Source organism: Sceloporus occidentalis, unplaced genomic scaffold, assembly GCF_023333645.1.
Source record: "Sceloporus occidentalis isolate IW3139 unplaced genomic scaffold, rSceOcc1.0.p SCAF_267, whole genome shotgun sequence".
NCBI lineage: Eukaryota > Metazoa > Chordata > Lepidosauria > Squamata > Phrynosomatidae > Sceloporus > Sceloporus occidentalis.
Genome location: NW_028317247.1, coordinates 305600 through 322066, shown reverse-complemented (window position 1 = coordinate 322066; position 16467 = coordinate 305600). Strand labels below are relative to the sequence as shown.

General features: G+C 41.5%; 1 protein-coding gene across 1 annotated transcript; it reads right to left on the bottom strand.

Annotated features, from left to right (window-relative positions):
- Positions 1-2425: 2425 nt before the first annotated feature.
- Positions 2426-12738, bottom strand: LOC149275769 (serine/threonine-protein kinase VRK1-like). The gene is made up of 13 exons (XM_089504344.1): positions 12573-12738; positions 12342-12397; positions 12145-12214; positions 10815-10902; positions 10597-10705; positions 10018-10110; positions 9045-9177; positions 8312-8432; positions 7879-7937; positions 7577-7752; positions 6810-6842; positions 4249-4336; positions 2426-2511 (listed from the first exon to the last, which is right to left on the bottom strand). The coding sequence occupies exons 1-13, from the start codon at positions 12736-12738 to the stop codon at positions 2426-2428; spliced, it is 1278 nt and encodes a 425-aa protein (XP_089360470.1).
- Between the last annotated feature and the right edge of the window lie 3729 nt (positions 12739-16467).

The window sequence follows — 16467 nt, the reverse complement described above, 5'->3', positions numbered from 1 at the left end:
CAAATAAGCTGTGTATTTAGTATAGTGATATACAGTTTCCAGGGCTCACCAGATTCAGCCTAAACTTTTGGCAATTGACTGTCAGATCGGTTGGTTTTATACTATTTGATTTGGCAGTCAATCTCCCGCAGGCATTGAGACGGGGATTAGCAATTCAATTGTTTGGTCATTTTACTTTATGGGCAGAATACGACGGATTAATTATGTATCATTTGGCGAGCAACCAAGCCACAGAATCGTCACATATAAACAAAGATGGAGGCGATCGGCAGCGTTCACTGGGCCTATCTGGACGTTTTGGTAATAAGTCAGCTGAGTCTCTTGGAAATTGATGGATTTAAATATAAATTATATATACATATATATATATATATATATTGTGACAGGGAACAGGGCATGGTGGTTGATAACACATATATTTCTCACAAAATACTGCAGCGCAATGAATGTTTTGTTACCGACAAAATAATGGTAATACTGTAGTTACGTTTGGGTCCCTGGGGTGGAGCATTTGGGGAGAAGGGAGGGCCAGCGCTCCACTCCACAGTTTACTTGCAGCAGGTGATGAAGCCGGTCCAGGAGTTCTGGTTCTCCCAGATATTTACTCACCTGTTACCAATGAGCGGCAGGGCGCTGCTACAAAAAGGAGCCCTGTGAGTTATTCAGGGGAGAAACACACAAGCGGTGAGTGGGACTGCATTTCTCTCCAAAAAAGAATCCACTGATCGGTTCCTAAACGAAAAGGTCTGTGCTGAATGTTTTTTTGTTGGTAGCGGGTAAGCCGTCCAACGATAGTTAGTCGCTGTTTGCCAGTAAGAGCTCAGAGAGCAAGGTTTTTCTTTTTGTTCGTTTTATTTATGTTTGTTTACAGACCTTTTAATAAAAGGACTACAATTTCTAAAAAGAATTCAGCCTTATGTGGTATTTCAAACCTTAAGACTGTGTGGTTACCTGATCCCAGCTCACAATATATATATATATATATATATATATATATATATATATATATATATATATATGCAATTGCACCTGGAAAATGAGAGGCGCTGTTGGCAACATGCTGTGAAAGCAGACCAGTCATAACCTATAGCAATATAATCGAAGGAATAAATTATCTGACGGGGATAAAACACTCATCCATAGCGAATCGGAAGCCATGATGTTGTAAGGGAAACATTTTAAATAAATAATGCATTGAGGAATCACATTTTATCAGAAGATGACTTATTGTAAAACTATGCTTCAAAAATATTGTTTAACGTATATAAGCTTCTCCCACCTTAATTGGGGGGGGCATTCCATACAACAGAGCATTCGAGTTGTCGCATTTTAAGTCTTTTTGCCCCGGAGGATTTTAACATTGAAGTCCTGATCCTGCTGTTACCACGCTTTCTGCCTATAGGAGCTTGTGCGGCTTAATTATACCCCAAAGGACATTAAAGGGTTACAAAGCGTGTTCTGGCATTTAATAATTCACTAGCAGGACAACTTGTATTCTGTTGTTTTGCATAATAAATGACGACGCTGCGCTAAACGCACAGAAACAGGGTGGCCGCCACAAAAGGGCTGACTTTAAACAGCCAAGCTTGATGTAAGGGTCAGTAAGTACAGAAACCGACATAAGAAAGTACGGCACATTGTGACGGCAAACTTTTTTTTTTGCGTGGTTGTGACCTGGTTCCTAGGATCTGTCCCGTCTGGGCTTTGCGTGTATTAATAATAGGGATCCTGACAGATGGAATGTTCTCACTATTACCGACTGCCAATTCGCAGTGTCAGGGTGGATTTACCCGTGTATTTTGTAATCATAGCATATATGTCCATCCCTTCGTCTCTCTCCCCTTTTTTTTTCCATGCCCCCTTTTCTTCTCGTACTCTCTCTCCTTTTCTTCCATGTTTAGTTTATCACTTTCCTTTCTCTCCATCCACTCATGTCATCTACCACCAGTTTTACTCCCTTTGACAGCCTCTTTTCTTTTTCTATCTTCTGTCTCTCCATTCTTCTCACTTCTCTATTTTATTGACCTTCTTGTACACCCCCTGTACACTCTACCATTACGGTTAAGAACACAGGTGGCAGAAAGGGTCTGGGAGCAGAGGAGCAGCGATGCCAACAGTGGACATTTGTCCTTGTGAATATGGCAACGTTGGGCCAGGTCCGACCAGACCTCTTATTGGACCCTTCTTTACGCTTTACAGCGTGACCAATAATTCCCGAAGTGACAAGGCTTATTATATATGTATAAAACAAAAACTCGATTTGGAACAGATTAGATGTCTGACCACGGGGAGTTTAGTGATAAGAATAGAGTAAATGCAAAGAGATCTGTCATAATTAATAAAATGTTTTATTCCAAAAAAAAAGATATAACCGACACGTCTTCTCCATATACACATAAAAACACCAGTAAAAGACCACAAAATTTTATTTTTTCTGTCCTCGCCCTCGCCCTCTACCCTTCGGTGTTGGTTTTGAAGGACTTTTGGATGCTGCTGCTGCTGCTGCACGCCCTGTACAAAAAGCACATAAAAACAGTTTTAATGCAAGATAATTGTTACTGTCGGGATAAATTCAACAAAATATAGATTTTAAAAAAAAAAACACCAATTTTCACTAAACTAACCTGACTATAAAAAAGGTGGCAAGCAGGAAAGTAAGTTTGTACACCGGGCATTATAACATTCACTACACTAATATCAGCGAGCTGCTAAAGCAAGATTGAACAGGACAGTTTTGGCACGACTCGTGACGGGTGCTTTGAGAATTTAAATGAAATTTGCATTATGCTAAATAAATAGAAAAAGATTATGGTTAGTGAGAATCAACACAGCGAACACAACGTGCTATTGGAACCCAGGAGTGATGGGAGTGATAAAGGGCCTCTGTACCCCTATGAAGATATCCCATTAAAAAAAACTGTGTGTGTGTGTGTGTGTGTATGTATGTATATGTGTATATATAAATATATATATATATATATATATATATATATATATATATATATATACATACATACATACTGTTTTTTAATATATATATAGTAACAAGGTGCGGGGTGTTGTTGTGGAAGGGGTATACATTCCCCCTCGATTTTGCAGGGTTTTATGACATATAGGGCAGGCAGGTGCTCCACCCCGCAGTTTCCATGCACCTGGACTGACACAGGATCCAGGCCAGGACTTTAGGCTGACTCCAATGCACTGGTCAGCTGCAGGTAATGAGCTGCACTGACTGCAGTAAAGCCTGACCTGTTGGGCAGAGGGAGAGGAGAGAGAGTTTGTTTGGAAGCAGCAGGCCTGGCTATGCCCAAAAGAGACCATCAAAAAGGTTGGTGGGATTACGTTCTGTTTGGTTTAGACCCTGAGTAGTGAGGGAGTTATATGTTAGTAAGCGCTCAGACGAGCAGGGCTTTTGTTTGTAGGGAATTTGTGTACTATGTAATTCTGTAAATATCTGCATACGTGGAATACATGTAAATCGTGGTTGATTACCTAACTGAGATGTGGCGTTAATACCCTAGAGCAGGCATGTCCAAAGTCCGTCCCGAGGGCCAATTGCGGCCCGCGTTCCGGACTGATAAGGCCCCCCAGATAAGTTGCCCAAATATAGATCAGTTTTTTTGATATTAAAAGGCAGAGTGATTTAACACCTCTTTAGATTTGTCATCCAAGTCGCAAAATGAAAAGTATGGCGTTTTCAATAAACTTTGCATAAAATAGTTAATTTAATTTTAATGGTTCAAAGAATGTCAGGCAAAATGGTCGGCCCTCGCACATGTTCACTTCATCAAATCTGGCACTCTTCGAAAAAAGTTTGGACATGCCTGCCCTAGAGGGCCGTGCTGTTTGGTACCCTGTGTGGGTGCAGGATCACAATATAATGCACACACAACTGCATTGCGTATGCACAATATTCAACAGAATAAAACCACTACATCTGAAAAAAAATACTGAGTTATCACGCAAGTCTTATGCAAAATAAACACTGATGATATATCCTTTCAACAGCATGAATTTCAAGGAAATATATAGATGCTGCTAATACTCCCATCACTTGGACCCAAGGGCGTTTGAGAGGGACTAAGCTTTTAGAGCGGAATGTAAGGAAATGGGTTTAGCGGCGTGGTTAAACTCGCGCCTCACACTAGGACGGTTAACATACACTAGTCACGTTATGACAATGCAGAAGACTCTACATATTAAACGGGCGCAACACGGCAAAGATCATCAACTGAATCAGAGACAAACCCTTGTACGGTTTCTTTTTAGCAGCAGCAGCCTCCGTCTCCTCCGGTTCTTCCGTCTCAGCCTCTTTAGCGGATCTGGTTATCTTTCTCTGCAAAAAGGATTTCAATTGTTTGGTGCAAAGAACCCACTTGTCAAATATGATGGATATCATTTCAATAGAATGATTTAGGACTATTAATGTCACAAATATATGCACATTTGTTTGTATGTATAAAGAATCCCCATTAACCTACTGGCCTTAACACAGACAAATCGGGCATATTATTCCATTTTACAGAAACGTATACCTGAACACTCGAAACGACACGCGAGTAGATTGGGTAGAAAAGGGAACTTTTTGTGCAAACTGATACATTGAGGCTAGAAATGATATCGGTTCACAATGTATGCACACAATATTTTGACTAATTATCTTTAATAACAGGCTAGGGTCCAACAAAAGGTTTCTTTAACTACCACCAGCCTGTCCAAAAACCCAGATTCCCTTAAGCTCTAGAACAGTGATGGGCAACCTTTTTGGCGTGGTGTGTCAAAAATCAGCAAAAAATCGAGCATAACTCGCGTGGTGTGTCACTTCGACAAAAAAACATAATTTTGCGCAATTTATAGTTTAAACTACAAAAATGTATAATTGCAATATATAATTGTATTTAATAACCAAAAAACAAATTATTTAACATACCTGCTTAGTAACTTCTTTGTTCATCAGTCGATTTCATATGTTGCCCTTGATATACCAATCCACACACATACACCAATCCACACACATACACCAATCCACACACATACACCAATCCACACACATACACCAATCCACACACATACACCAATCCACACACATACCAATCCACACACATACCAATCCACACACATACACCAATCCACTCTCACTGTATGCTTTCCTACCTTTCCTCTTTTCTTCTTTCAGCTTCTTTGCCTCCTCTTCTTCAGTTCTTCTGTCTTCTCTGTCTTCTTCCGGGTCAGAGGGCACGGACAGCGGTGGGCGCGGCTTCAGTGTTGTGCGCCGGGATCTGACAACAAACCCCGGCGCACAACAGCTGTTGCCGCGCGGATCACAAGGGAGCGGTATCGGAGGTCTTTAACAGACCTCCGGCTCCCTTGAGTGATGTTAAGCCGGGTTCAAGGGAGATCCTTGAACCGGCTTAAAATCACTCAAGGGAGCCGGTGGTCTGTTAAAGACCTCCGATATCGCTCCCTTGCGAGCCTGCTCCTCCAGCGGCGGACATTACTGTCCGTCTCTGGAGGGGTGCCGGGTGCCGGCAAGTTGGCACCCCCCTGATGAGCGGCACCCGGTGCGGACCGCCCCCCGCTAGGTACGCTACTGCACGTCCCGCGCGCCCCCCCCCCCCCCCCCGGTTCCTCCAGCACAGATTCTTTCATCCTCGGCGGCCGTGCAGGAGCCGAGGATGAAATCCTGCGCGTGTCACCCCAAATGGCTACGCGTGTCAGCACTGACACGCGTGTCATAGGTTCGCCATCACTGCTCTAGAAGCTTTCTCGTGCCATTAAATACATTGTACAAAAGTACATGAGCAGATAATGCCAGCCGACCAGTCACCTACAGCCGATATACCGTTAATGCAAAAACTAGATTTTTCTTTTATTAAAAAAAAAAGGAAATGTGTTCACATTATCTGTGATTATCTTTCCCGTAATTTTGTAACCGAGATCCACGCGATGTTGAGGGAATTCCGCAAAAGTGCAGATTCATTTTTTTCACCTCCGTCTTTGTAGCGATAGACTTGCACCTATAGGGAATCGCTTGCAGGTCGGCTCCCGTTCAGCACGCGGAAAAAGTTCAATAGACTCCCCGGCAATGCTCGTGTCGAACAATTACATCAATTAGAAGAGTCTGACAATGGTACGTCACGCGCACGCGGGGCTTTGATGTTAGGACGGCAGCTGTATAGAGACAATGCTGATGGGGATACTAGGTGAGGGGGGGTGGATAGTGCAATCCATTTCTCATCGAAGGAGCGCCGCTTCCAGATTATCCGCTAAACCCTGCTGGGCTGAACAGATTGGTTCGATAATTACATACAATAACTGCAATGGGCAGGTAACCCTCAGCTGGCACGGGGCAGCTCCCCCGTGGGAACTTCCATATGCAAACGGCATTGACGGAGTGAATCGGGTGGAGGTTTTCTGATTAACGCCAGCAAAGACTTCAAGGTTAGCATGTCAGCAAATTTGTGATGCATTAGTCAGGAATATACACAGACACTTCTGTTCACTCCGACCAAACGTACGGAAAGAAGCCCTCATTATTGCCGTGCTTATGGCTGCTGTTATGCATGATGTGACGGGGAGACCTTTTCCCCCAACAATAGGCAACATTTAAAATAAAAGGCTTGATGCGGCGTTTAAAACACAAAAAACAGGTTATAAAACGCACCCAAAAAAAAAAAACAGCTGGGACAAGCGAGTGTCCAAAAAAAATAATTAGTAAGATAAATTGGATATTGAGCATAACTCAAAAACCAAAGCCAATCAGGTAAACTGGGGAAGCAAGAACAACACAGAGTGTGCTTAACACTCACCGTCGCTGCTGTCTGGCATTTTAATAACTTCTTCTAAGTAAAAAAAAAAAAAAAAAAAAAAAGGAAAAGAAAATGCCCATTTCAAGGCAAAAAAAAAATCATAGTAAAATGGATTGTATCTATATCTAAGTGTGGCAAAACATCAAGATTTGTAGAATACGTTTGCAGAATAAAGTGGGGCTAGGCAGGGATGGCCTTATTAGCCAAGTAGTAGCCGCTAGGGACTAGAAACAACGCAGGTGACATATGCACCGTATTCACGATGAGCTGACCTGGCCAAGCCGAGAGAACCGGTTAGCCGCCAGCCTCAGAGGCAAATTAGCAGAGAGCCGGTCACGGCTGTGAAAGGGAAGCCGAACCAGAGAACAGAAAGACCCGCGGGTGCAGGCTACTCTGTTAACGGACACTAGGGCAAGCGCGAGGGCTGTAGAAAGATTATGCAGCAGGAAATTGGGTCATTTATATGTTTCCTGCTGCTAAAATCAATAATGCCTGAATCACAAACCTTCACTGCGACTGTAAGTCCCTTCTGGAAACCCAAGTGACCTTCAGAACATTAGCCCATCTGGGACATGTTCATTCAACAAAGCATAGTAATAACTGCACTGGACCGGGTAAGCGTACAGAACCATTTACCCAAACTCATAATATAATAAACATACATAAAAAAAAAAATCCACCTCATGCATTACTCATGGGTTTAAATTAAATTACTGCTTATCTGGGTAACTAAAAATACAGCAGCATAGCCACTTGTCTAGTAATACCTTCCGCTCCTTGCGGGGAACGTCTCCATTCTGAGCCTGAGAGAAGTCCAGCTTCCCATCATCTTTAGCGCCGAGAGCCTTCAGACCTTGCAAAAGGACGTCCCTTAGTTTCTGATATGAAGGTTGATCGGAATAACCGAGTTCTTTAACCAGTTCCATGTACTTCCCGATTTCATCTGGAAAGAGAACAAACCTTCAATGGCCGCCATTCAAAGGAGTTGTTAAGTCACAGTAAGTTCATGTTAAGGTGGGATTGTTGGAGAGAGTTCATGGTACATCTTACAAAACAAGGTGGTCTTTACCTGGTTTCTTTTTGCCAGGGAAGCACTTTTCCATGAATGTTAAGATTTCGTCTCCATATCTAAGGGCAAAATATGTCATATTAGAGTAACTATGTGCCAGCCAGAAAATAATCACAAAAATACAATAACAATACTTAAACCCCTCCTGAAATAAAGTGTGGTCTTAAGCTAGATTTATACAAAAGTCACAAATGACATTAAAATCAACCCTAACTATGCAGGCTGCACTTAAAGTTCCATCACTCAAGGTTTGATGACATCACTAGAGACTGAGTGGCATCAAGCTTTCTACAAAAAGGAAGTGGGCAGATTTAAGTAAAATGATATCAAACCATTTCATGTGTTTGTAAATTCCCCTGGACACCATCCCTCAATGTATGATTTGGACAGTCCAGTTTAGCCATTCGACAGGACGCTGATTGGCAACGCTTACCTTATTTTTGAGTCCGTAACATAGCTGGGATCCGTTAGATTGTCTTCCCATGGAAGTTTGCCACACAGCCACTGAATCATACAATAACCAAGGATTTCTAAGTCACCCCTCCTTGAAGGACCTGTTATAAAAAAAAAAAAATTATTACTAGAAGGCATGAAACCATAACAATAGTACCGATTGACAGATCTTAAGTGTTTTATAGTGCTCGGCAATAAGTGGGTTAATTACTGCAAACACCGGAGCTCTCATGTGGAATTGCAGTGGTCTGATCTGCCGCTATGTTGAAAATAAGATGTTTTTAACATCCAAGATTATTATTTCTTTTTTTTACAATGAAAAGAAATAATGTTCTGCCTGGATGATCTGATTTCTAAGAATTTTAGGGATGTCACATACACGCTGCGTGCCAAGGAAATTTGCATACTGTATGTAGGAGGCCTAACAAGTTGTTTGGACAGAAATACAAATTACTTCTTCAATAACAGCATCCCCCCCCCCTTCATACAGTAAATCAACAGCTGAGCCAAACACTTCAACTTGATGTTTTTTACAAACTAGTTTTACAGACTTCTAAAGTTAAAGTACAGATTTACCAAGTCCAAATAAATAAACGGTAGCTAAACAAGCTCTGCTACGTGTAAACTCGGGCCTTTGAATGATGCATGGCGACTGCCAGAAAACATACATTTCAGTCATGTTAAATGCACGAGACAAGAAGAAATTCACTTACTGACTCCTTTGTGGGCATCAACACTTGTAAACTCTATTGTGCCATTATGGCACTTCCTGGGGTCTTCTTTGTACTCCTTGTGAACACCCTCTGGACAATATCTGTAGGTGAGGCCGTAATCCACCAGGAACACCTATAGATTGTAAATGAAGTTGGCTTCAATATCACTTTAGTAATGTTTAATGTTTAGTAAACTACGCAAGGAAGTATAAATGCATGTGGGCATTTATTTTAGAGAATTGTCTGCAATATATATATATATATATATATATATATATATACACACACACACAGATGTATGTGCTATACTGTGGGAGCCTACTTAAGCCTATAGGTCCCCAAAAGTAAATGGGCAAATGCTGCAAGAATGCGCTGAAGGGGTTGCTGCACTTATGGCTACGAGTCTAGCCAGCCGCAGATATACAACACCTTTTAATAACAATGTGACAAATGTGGGCTACAACTTTAACCAACTAAATCTTTGTCGCATATAAGCATTACTGCAACTAAAATCCACAGATCTTCCCCAAATGCGGGCCACATTTAGAAGATCTGCGGATCTTAGTTACTATGATATAACCCCCAGGTAAAAACACTACATGGAAAGAAAAAAAAGACACAGCAAAGCATTCAAAATAAACAAATGAAAACTAAAACAAGAAGAGTTATTGTTAAAAAAAAAAAAAAAAAATAATAATAATAATAATGGAGATGTTTGTTTATTGTGATAAAGCACAGAATGACAAACACACAAATATCTTTCAGCACTTTTTGCAAAGCCCGTCACAGCTGTTTAAAAACACAAGTCTTTGCCATCCAAATACCCAAAGTAAAACGCCAACAATAGTAGAAATATAGCTATTGAATGTGAAGTGAGACAGAGACACACACACACACACACACACACACACACACACACCTTAGATGCTTTCACTTAAGGACACTTTAAGGAGTCTTAAAATGAAGCACATACCTGGTCTGGATTTTTGTGGTGGAGGAGGAGATTCGAGGCCTTGATATCTCCGTGTACATATTCATGTTCATGTATGTACTCCAGGATATCAATCTAGGAAAAACACAAAACAAGATATATGCTTGGCTTGTGCGTCAGTTGTTATACTTTTACTTGTTGTACTTAAAACCACCAGGCCCCTCTTATTTGGTCTTAAGCACCAGCTAAGACTGTCAGTACCGGATTTACTTTGTATTAATGAGAAAAGGTAAACCACACATAAAAACAGTAAAGTGTTGCAAAAACGGCAGTCTATATGGGACAAGTGGCCCTAAACGGCAATAAGGTTCTACCTGAAACTCAAACCTTGCTTTATCCGTGGCTTGTCATGCTCAGGATGCCCATGACTGGTTTATCCAGACTGCTTCACTTCCGTACAGCTTAATTTGGGGTATTTATTATGTGATCTGCCAGCATTTGGCAAGAGCTCAGGAAAGGGGAGTGTAAAATATTAAACTAATGGGGGGAGAAAATACAAAATTCTTGGGTAAATCTGACACAGGCAAGAACTAGAAAAAAAAAAAGAATTAAAATTCTTACCACTCTCAGACCAAGTTGAAGGACTGTTTTGTGCGGAAAAAGCTTCCCTGTTTCTTCAAACACTTTTTGTAGGTCCTTTCCAAGCCGATCCATTACCATAAATCTGTAACTGAGATTTAATAAAAAAAAATACATTCATTGTTTGGGCTTTTAAGTAGCATTGTCGCTCTTTTGCACAGACGTATTTGTACGTGCATTTCAAAAGCTTTTACGCTTACCTGTTTCCAGTTTTCTCATGAAGTCCAGATCCCCAGTACCTGGGCACACCGAGGTATTTTAACTTATGTGAACTAGTCCATTTCTGAACTAAAATTATAGAAAAAACACAAAACACATATGAACAGTCATATCATGTAGTGATCCCCTGCAAATGTGTATACACATTGTTACCTATATTGGTTACCTTGTATATATGGGTGTGTACGCATATTTTTTTTTGTCCAACTTTATTAAATGTATATTTACCTAATGATTAGAAACTCAAGATTCTTAGAAATGTGTTCCTCAATAAGATAGGTCAGAGGTCATAGGAACAAAAAAAATGGTCAAGTACTACAAATGGGTCCAAGGAGTCATCTGCGCAGTTTCCACCCTTTCTGATAATGTTCCCAATTAAGGCTCTTATGGCTCATGACGATGTGAGACTACAATTCCCAAGATGCCCAGTTATTTACCGCGACACTCATTTTAGGATAATGGCGTATAACGGTTAACTATATTCAGTACACGCGGACATGATGGCAGCCACTGGGTCACTCGAGGTAACAAAAACTTTGGATCCAATGGAATTTGATTGCCCAAGTGACATCCATGACGTCAATTTATTGTTTCTCTTCACATGCTAAGTAAATCACTTAATATGATACCAGTGAATTTTATTTTTCCTGGCTTTCCAAAAAAAAAAAAAAAAAAAAAAAAAAGCCACAACGGTGCTTCCCAATTCTGAATCACCACTTCCTTGGTGGCTGCCCTTAGCCAGGACTGCATTCATTTAACTTTTTTTTTTTTTTCCAATGTGGGAAGAAAAGTGTTAAAAAGGAGGAAATCATAGGTAATTTATAAGACATTTTACATAATCATTCTCCAATACGTATCTCCCGAAAACAAACAATTGCCATAACAAGATCGAGCGGCTATAATTATATCTTCCAAAACAAGACTAGCTTGTTCGTTCATTACAAAAACAGAAATAGCTTTACTACCAAGCAAAACTTGAGTCCAACTGCCCAATCAGTATAGAGGCATTAAGTGACTGCAAGATGATTTTCAGTATAATCTATGTGCCAAATAGTAGAAGTCTCCAAAAAACTAAAATATTAAAACATCATAAAGGTTGGACTGAGCACCGTGAGTGTGTGTGCGCGTGTATATATGTTACATTACATATATTTATTACACATACATTATATATAAGTAAATAAACATATACACACGCTATTCACTCACATAATAGTAATTCTTTGGATGGCATTATGAGTATTATGTGCAAATATATATTAATATACATAACATGGGACCATTAGTGATCGACAATCGGTTTTTACTTACTCAATTCAGGTTTAGCTGCTCGCATGTAGAACTTGAGTTCTGAGAACAAGGGCCCGTTGTCACTTGGTTCCTGCAAATTCAACATCATAGATCTCCGATATATATATATATCAATCACACACATCCAATAATACTTATTTCTGATATTTAAAAAAACAAAAGCCCCATGAAACATGTAAACAAATTGAAAATCTTACCACTTTTATGACATAAGGAGCATCGGATCCAACTGTACTGGAGGAATTCACATCAGCTAAAATAGGGGGGGAAAAAATCACCAGGTTAATAAATGTAAATATTGACAAATGAAAAAAGCTACCTATATTATGGGAAGGTGAGCCGTTTGTTTTGGACGTATGACTGTAAGCCTATTTATTTTAAGATAAAAGAAAAAAAAAAAAAAAAGAAGTAAGAAGAAGAAACTTTACCCAAGTAAAGCCGGCCAAAGCCACCTTGTCCCACCGGTAATCCTAATTTCCATTGCTTTTTCGCAGAATCTGTCAGCACCTCCCCAGGGGGAAACTCCTCTGCTAATTTCCTTTTTGCGGGGGCTTTTCGGCCACCAGCCGCATCTGGTTTCTTCCGAGGGGGCATCTTACTGTATCTGGGGGGGGGGGGGGGGGGGGAAGGTAAGACATCATGCAAGTGTTTCTTTATACAAAAAAACCCAGTAACAATTATTACAGGAAAGTTACACATGGATATATTGTTCAAACACTCTGTATACAAAGGGTCGTATCATTGACAGCGACGTTGCCACGTTCCAAAAGTGAAATCTTCGTTCCATAACGTGACCACCCGTGTAAAACACACACACCTTGCTTCCCTTCAAACAACTTTTCAATTGCTGTTGAAACAATGGCTAGAAATTACAGCGTAGCTGCACTCACTTTAGAGCTAGAACGGGTAATTTTAAGGATAATGTAAATCCTCGGCTGCCAGGATGTGATTCCAAATAGTATTTTGGGGGAAAATAAACATCTTGGGCTGTGATTCAGCATCATATTCCCTGTCAAGCACTTGCCTTGCCCCGTAAATAAAACAAGAACATGTGTCTTTGACCTTATAGAGAGTCGCGTGTCGAAAGAAAGAAAAAAATAAAATAAAAAATGGGCATCTGTTCACCATGACAACCATAAACGTAACGCTGGTCAGTTCCACAGGATTCCTAAATGTCAGCGGCGGAGGCTAAATCATAGAACCAACCTGACCTTTTAGAACATACAGGTAGAGGGGTTGTATTATTAACTTTAAGGTCCCAGATTGGATAATTGCTGTATTTTAGTGAATGACAGCTGTCGGTTCAGAACCCGAAACTAAGGTTAGATAATCAAACTGGTTAAAATCTGCAGACGAACAAAAGGTTTACATTAACCAGCGTGCCCATTCATTAAAAGGAAGAGTTGGGGGCTTCAACTCCCTTGCGCTATTTATTATATCTTTCAGGGAGGGCTGAGTTGGCCCTGTATAATGCATAAGTCAAGGCTGAGAAGATAAAAAGTCTCATTTACCTATACATTATACAGGGCTAGTCAAGCACCTCCTGGGGACGGCCATATAATGCACGGCGTAGGCAACGAGCGGAAGGCACAGCTTATTTTACAGATAAACCCCTAACGTTATTAACCTGGGAATACACTTTAACCCCTCGAGGAACCGGGCGATCCATACATTCATACCTACATGCCTAGGATAAACTGAAGGCCTGCTGTGCTGTAGAGGGTTAACCCTTTCATTATCTTTCAAGAGCCAGTGTTCAAAACAAACCCATCCTGTCAGCTTCAGCAGATCATGGAATCAGGAAGCAGCACGTGCCCCTTTTAGAAAGGATCACATGACCTGCGGTATTTAAACGGTCCCCAAACCGATTTGTACTTGCAGTCTTTGCACTGTAAGCAGATCAGTTTGGAAGTGAAAATATGGCAGGCTTCTCGTGATAAGATCCTATTGCAGGATTAAGGTATGTTTATGGCATTAAATACCATAGAGCTGCAGATCCCTATAGTTAATAAGCCATTCATCCACAGATACCCCTACTCAAGGTGCTTTTTGTCCCAATTGCTAAATTCTAGTGAGATAACTTAATCCTCCACCCGGGGACGGAGGCTACCACAACAATTTCCATGTGCCTGCGGATATGAGGGCTTAGTACCCTATAGCCACCGAAAGGCAGCAAATTCGTAGTCCTAGGGTGATGGGAGTTGTAGCCGAACGGAAACGCCAGGCCAGGAGTTACCCTGACTGGAGTTGGGGACCCCGGTGAGGCTCCTATTGGACAGCGCGGGACTGTGGAGACGGTTAGGATTGGGGTGACCGGGCCTCACCGATGGGGCTATGTGGCGTATTACCCGGGTGCTCCGTGCGCAGGATGAGCGAACGCCAATGACAGTCAGAGAGCTCACGGACCGGCGGGAAACTCGATTGCCTGACGCGTGCGGAAGAGGGAGGAGCTACAGCTGCAACTTCCCAGACTGGGCGGGTGAAATGACGTCACCGGCACGCTGAAGGTTTCTGTGGCCAGCGGGAGCGAATGTGGCGGCTGGTCAAGGAGGCGGTCGGGCGGACCTCCCGCGTGTCCCGTTTGAGAGGAAAAGTCTCTCTTTGCGGCCCAAATCCGTGTTGCTCCTCTTTGTTTTTAGGAGTTCAGACTGTTTGCTCCGTACGAGGGCATCACAGGGTTCTACAGCCCTTAAAGCCCCGATAATGTGTATAGAAACAGCAGGAAATGGCTTCATACATGTAATTGTGTGAATACAATCTATTACTGCCTGTAAACCAAGCCTCAGGCACATAACAATTACATCACCAAGTCACTCTCTCCAGACACACCTCCTAAACCTACCCTGTCCCTCATTGGTGAATTTAAATGTTGACAGACATGTCCGATCACGTTACGCTGGTACCCGGTGATTGCTGTGAATAAACACGTGTGCGTGCCCAAAATCCAAAGCGTGCTGCGTGTTCACGTGTTGTAAGCTGGTTGGAGCATATTTTCCGGTAAGTCCTAATTTTGTGATGCGATACCCTTTTCACTGTGTAGAGCGCTATGGAATATGGTGCTATATAAATGAATAAATAATGATTTGTATTTAAAGGGTGTTTGTCTCCCTGAGACCCTGGGTTCCTGCGCTCGCAGCTCTGTGCATTGGCGCGCTGACATTGGGAACAAACTACTTTTTTTTCATTTTTTTTTTTTTTTTCTTTTTCTTTATTGAGAAATATAAATTGACACACAACTGTTGAGCAATCCTAATGCTTCTAACCCTAGGAGATGGAGCGCAGACCCCTGCCAGCATCTGCCCTGTATTCGTAGTTAAAGTTTCATAAAGTGACATTTAATGCCGCTCCAGGAAAGCAGCCAATCCGTGGCAAGAATCGTTAGACTCCCTCCCCTGAGGAGCAGGAGTACTTTAACCCATTAAGGACCGGGGATTGTCCTGGGTCAATGACTAGAGCAAATTTTTTTTATTCTTGGTATATGCTTTAAATCTAATTTTCCTCCCCGACATTAAAAAATCTGCAATTTAGTATAAAAAAAATTTTTTTCACTATTTTCCTATTCATTTTGACAGGTTCCTGTGTGATGCTGCAAGAAAATACCCTAATATGTGTTCGGCAACATTTCCTGAGTGCAGAGATACCACCCACGGAAAGGTTTGTCAGTTTATTTGGGGCGTAACACACCACATTTGGGACATGTGCATTTTTGACATGTAGTCATCCTGCGCCCATTTGCTATTTGGTCGCAATCACCAATTAGGTTCAGGAACCATGCCTCAGAGGCAGAGTTCTGGAACCAGGAAACGCACAGAGCACACTGCCAGCTTAACGACATTATAAGTTAACTCGTCTTTACTTAACAAGGGGTTAATATGCAGTCTTCCTTTTAATTGTGGGAATCTTCACCAGAAATTGGATAATACATGTCAATGAATTGTGTTTTGCATTGTTTGAATGATTCATCGCTCAGCACAACGCTTTAGATTTGTAAGAAAACACATTTTCCTCTCAGATAATATATTTATTTAACAATGTTAGAGGACAAAGCATAACATATTAAGCGTAGCGGTTTAATCGTTTATCGCTCTCACGCACACATTTCCGATTAAACGAACGTGCTTCTGCCTTGTGATACGTCGGGGAGAATTCCAATAAGATGACCGACCTCACGTGTCGTAGAACACAGCTGGCGTTTGAGTGCCTGCGCAGCGCTGACATGCATTTTGCGCAAGGCTCTAATTAACGAGCTTTACCTGCAACATTAACGCATCCGTAATTGCGAATGACCTCTTAATAATCAAACTTGGATGCCAGGTGTGCCCA